General features: G+C 40.8%; 1 protein-coding gene across 1 annotated transcript; it reads left to right on the top strand.

The window, feature by feature from the left end:
* Nucleotides 1-344: 344 nt before the first annotated feature.
* LOC126981366 (sodium/hydrogen exchanger 8-like) lies at nucleotides 345-1,851 on the top strand (the record flags this gene model as incomplete). Its single annotated transcript, XM_050832388.1, is given in 2 exon segments — nucleotides 345-488; nucleotides 1,482-1,851. Coding segments are annotated over 2 exon segments (240 nt in total), but the record flags the coding sequence as incomplete, so codon positions are not given.
* Nucleotides 1,852-4,810: the final 2,959 nt, after the last annotated feature.

Raw genomic sequence — 4,810 nt, 5'->3', positions numbered from 1 at the left:
TGGTGGGAGGTGGATGGGGCAAAGGTGGGAGGAGGTAGGGGAACATTAGGGCCTTAACACTAACCTATATAGTGGTCTTGACTTCCAATAATATTTTCATATCAATAAAACCATTAATAAGGAATTCCAAAATCAATGGGGCAACACCCTTAAGTGGAGAAAATTTGCAATTCAAGACTGGCAAACAAAGGATTATTATATCTGTATCAATGAAGGCTACATCTAATACTGTTACAAAATGTATTATTAGTCACTGTTTCGAGCATTTCTATTTGTGATATTGTAAAAGAATATTATAAGTAAATTGATTGTTTCATATAATATATATCCTTCTCATATTTTAGGGACAAGCTTTGGACTCTGAACACCTATCAGAGTTTACTGAAGATGAAAGTGATAACCATTCAGGTACCCAAGCAAGAGGATTCTTAAAGCTGGACTTACTTTACATTCGGCCTTTCCTCATACGACGGGTCACTCATCAAGAGGTTAGTTGATTAACTTGAATATTATTACAAGTTTGTAATAAGTTCTTCAAAAAGCCAGAAAAAGGTTTGCAGACAGCTCCATATACACAAGAATACAAGACTTTTAAGTGAGCAGTTGGCTTACACAGACAGCTTTTGCAAACTCACCATTCACCATCTATCTTTCCCATCCATAAATCTATTAAACCTCCTTTTGATACTCTTAGTTGTATTTTTATCATCTGCATGGCTGGTTTGTTCAATATATCCACTATCAATTTGTAAACCAGATTTTGCCTGTCTCCACAGGATATATATATATATATATATATATATATATAGATATATATATATATATATATATATATATATATATATATATATATATATATATATATATATATATATATATATATATATATATATATATATAAAAAGAGAGAGAGAGAGAGAGAGAGAGAGAGAGAGAGAGAGAGAGAGAGAGAGAGAGAGAGAGAGAGAGAGAGAGAGAGAGAGAGAAAAAAAAGAAAGGCTGGTGTCTTTTTTTAACATGAGGCTTGTAATGCTGGTAGGCTTTCTTGATTGTTCCTGCTGGTAAGCCGCAGCCCACAATGGTGCAGGCAAGTGTTTTTATAGTGGTTCCATCCGGCTGGGCCCATGCTGCCCGCTTGAGCTCATGTTTGATCCTCTGGAGAGGTTATCTAGAGTCCAGGTTGATAGGTGGTCTTCTGAACAGCATGTGGGTAGTCATAGGTCACTCGGTAATAACTGAAAATTGTCAGCTTGTGTCCTCCAGGACAGCACACCTGCACGCTGACCACTCAGCCACCACGTCCACCCTATCCATCTTCTCCCACCCTATCATTACTTAACATCTGCTTGTGGCCTATATACTTTGTAAGGTGTTTAACAGCAACAACTACTCTGCACTCCTTCAGTTTTCTTATATCAATGATAAATTATTTAATAGAAGGTGCAGTAATTATGTTAACATTGTGTTTGCCTTTTTTACAGGTTCGTTCACATGCGTTTGATCTGAAGAAGCAGTGCTATCAGTCAATTAATGTCCAGGCTTCTGAGTCAGAAGAAGAGGTCTTTACATCTCGATAAGATAACAGTGTTATTTAGTTTTGAATGTATTGTTGTAATAATAAGTTTTGACTTCTGTAAATTTTATGTATAAAAGGCTTAATCTTTTTAATTATAGTTGTATCACATGAGGCCCCTGAAACTATGTAATATAGGTAACATACAACATGAACTGTATTTTTTGTGTATAAGACACACAGTAGGATATTGCCAGTATCTTTTAATTGGTGTCTGAAAAATGCTATTATCAATGAAAACATTACATGCATGAAATTAAAATATATGAGTAAAGGATCTTTTTGGTGTCATTGACCCAGGACTTTTATCTAGTTTTTCATTTGTATTCACTCCTATCACTACTTTTATTCTAACTGAATTAATAAGAGTTGTTATTAAATCTACATGAGCAATATAAAACACCTTGAAAGAATAAGCTACCAACTAACTCGCAAAGGAAGTTGCAGAGCTGCTGCAGAAAAATTGTAGCAGTAACATGAGGTGAAAGTCTTTGTGATGTTCCTATGATGCCAGTGAATCACAGTTGCTTACTCATGTTTGCCATCCAATCACAGGCAATTACTGCTCAACCCTTCTATAAAGAATTTCCAAAGTTTCCTTTAGGAAGGCTGAGCAGAAGACAGGGTGCAAGGACACAAGTAGCCATGGCTATAAGTACAGTTTCCTGAGTGCCAGGGTTGTCTAAGCATTGAAGCACAAATTCAAAGGCATGCAAACATATGTCAAAAGAAAAGCTAAAAGTATTTTGATAAAATGTGACACTAATTGATTGACCTTTTTTGCTGTTACAGTTCTCTCTTGCTTGGTTATATAGCATTGTTTGATTTGGTCATGTTAGTTAGGCTAGGTAATTTCAGTTGTTTTTTCCTGTCCTATGTATGGCTCCTAGTAATAGTAAGAATAAATACATGTTATAATTAATAAAAGAAAATCAATTCCAGTGGAATGGAGGAAGGACATACATAGCAATTAGCGACATGTGGCAGAAGCAGAGATCTTTCCCTTTAAGTTCTGAAGTGTAAACAGACTACTTAATAGACCGTGTTGGCTATCAGTTCACTTCTTTACTGTTTGAGCCTTCTTGTGTGCGTCTCCATGGTGATGGCAACGCTTATCCTTTATTTAGCTAATAACTTTTTTACAGTGTCAGTGTTGTTTACCACAGCCCTGTGTATGTGAAGCAATCTGTAAGTCTTTGCACCCTCTCTATTATGACTTTTCCATATACCTTTCGGGTATACTCAGCAGACTTATACCTCTATACTCTATACTGTGGGGGGGCACCACTCACACAGCTCTTCTGGACAGAGTGAAGTCTAAGGCTCTTCGTCTCATCAGCTCTCCTCCTCCTACAGATAGTTTTCTACCTCTTAAATTCCGTCGCGATGTTGCCTCTCTTTCTATCTTCTATCGCTATTTTCACGCTGACTGCTCTTCTGAACTTGCTAACTGCATGCCTCCCCCCCTCCCGCGACCCCGCTGCACATGACTTTCTACTCATGCTCATCCCTATACTGTCCAAACCCCTTATGCAAGAGTTAACCAGCATCTTCACTCTTTCATCCCTCATGCTGCTAAACTCTGGAACAATCTTCCTTCATCTGTATTTCCTCCTGCCTACGACTTGAACTCTTTCAAGAGGAGGGTGTCAGGACACCTCTCTTTCGGCCACCTCTTCTGATTCTTTTTTGTAGGAGCAGCGAGTAGCGGGCATTTTTTTCATTAGTTTCTTTTTTTGTGCCCTTGAGCTGTCTCCTTTGTTGTAAAAATAGCTCCCACACTCCTCTCTCCTGCCCTTCCCCTTGTACACTGGGACAATAATGGCTTCTGTCCAGTCTGCTGGCACCCCCTCCCTCCCATGCCACTTCACATATCTTGACCATCCATTTAGTAACTACATCTCCTCCACACTTCAACATTTCTGCTGTAATTCCATCAATTCCTGCTGCCTTTCCATATTTTAATCTTTTTATTGCTTGATTTACTTCATATGGCATGGATTATGTCTTCTCTGGTAGCCTGGTAACATACACTCCCAGGTCTTTCTCTGGCTCTGTGGTGGGTAGTGGAGTGTTTACCATGTGGTATTGGTGTGCTGGATATCCCCTTCCAAGGTGCAGAACTTCAAGCACAAACCAACACACACCTTTGAGGGCCGTCCTGTCACAGGTGATGAAGTGAAGGTTATCATCCAGCACTTCACCTGCAGGAAGGGAGGGAGGAAGCCAAGGTGAGCTCAGGACACAAGGGGGAAGCCAGGACTGACCAATGTGAAATAAGATGAAAACTAGGAATTATTTTACTTATGTGAAGACTATAAATTCTATTCAGTCATCTTTGATTATTTACTTGATATGTGTGTGTGTGTGTGTGTGTAAATAGATGACAAGTAAGAATTATTTTGTTGCAGTATCAAGTCTCTCACACACACACACACACTCTCACACACACACACACACACACACACACACACACACACACAGAGTAAACAGTTATATGAGCCTGTTTGCAGATGATGCAAAACTGCTAAGACATATAAGAAACAGTAAAGACTGAAATTTTGCAAGATGACCTCAGGACATATGTGCTCGCTGTCTCCTGTGTGCTTGCCTGCCTGTTACTCGCCAAGTGCCTGTGTTCGTGCTCTCTGTGTGCCTTTATAGGCTGTACTGTGCCCAGTGAACTAGTGTAATGTGGTTGGAGCCTGTTATTAAAGTGAGGAACCTTGTGCTGTGCGTATCCTTGCCCCCTGCCTCTTACCTTTCCTTGGTGTGCGGCCCGCTGTGAGTGGCGTCCTGTTGCAATATGTCTCCCGCTGTTCTGGGTTCACGACTCCGTGGGTTGTTCGACACGCCGCCTGCCTGCCCGTGGTTGGTGTCCTTCCAGGCTCTCTCTGAGCTGAGGCAGGGAGTGAAGGAGCAGGAGGTGAAGGAGAGGAGGGCAGATGACAAATCCCTGCCCAGATGTAACATTTTGGTTGTTGGGGATAGCCAGGTCAGTTTTTTTTTTTTATTTTTTTTACATTGCGGCCTGTTGCGCCGGTAGGCTTCTTCCCGGTGGATCCTGATGGTCGGTCCAAGGCTTCTTTCTGGTGGGTCCTGATGGTCGGCCCAGCCCGTTCTGACCAGGCGAGTGTTTATAGTGGCGCCATCTTGCATTGGCTCATGCTGCCCTCCCAGAGCTCATCTTTGATCCTAGAACCTAGAGTTCGGGTTGATAGGTGGTCTTCTGGACAG

The sequence above is a fragment of the Eriocheir sinensis genome, chromosome 47, assembly GCF_024679095.1.
Source record: "Eriocheir sinensis breed Jianghai 21 chromosome 47, ASM2467909v1, whole genome shotgun sequence".
Lineage (NCBI taxonomy): Eukaryota > Metazoa > Arthropoda > Malacostraca > Decapoda > Varunidae > Eriocheir > Eriocheir sinensis.
Note: the sequence above shows the minus strand (reverse complement) of the source record. Positions and strands in the feature narration are given on the sequence as shown.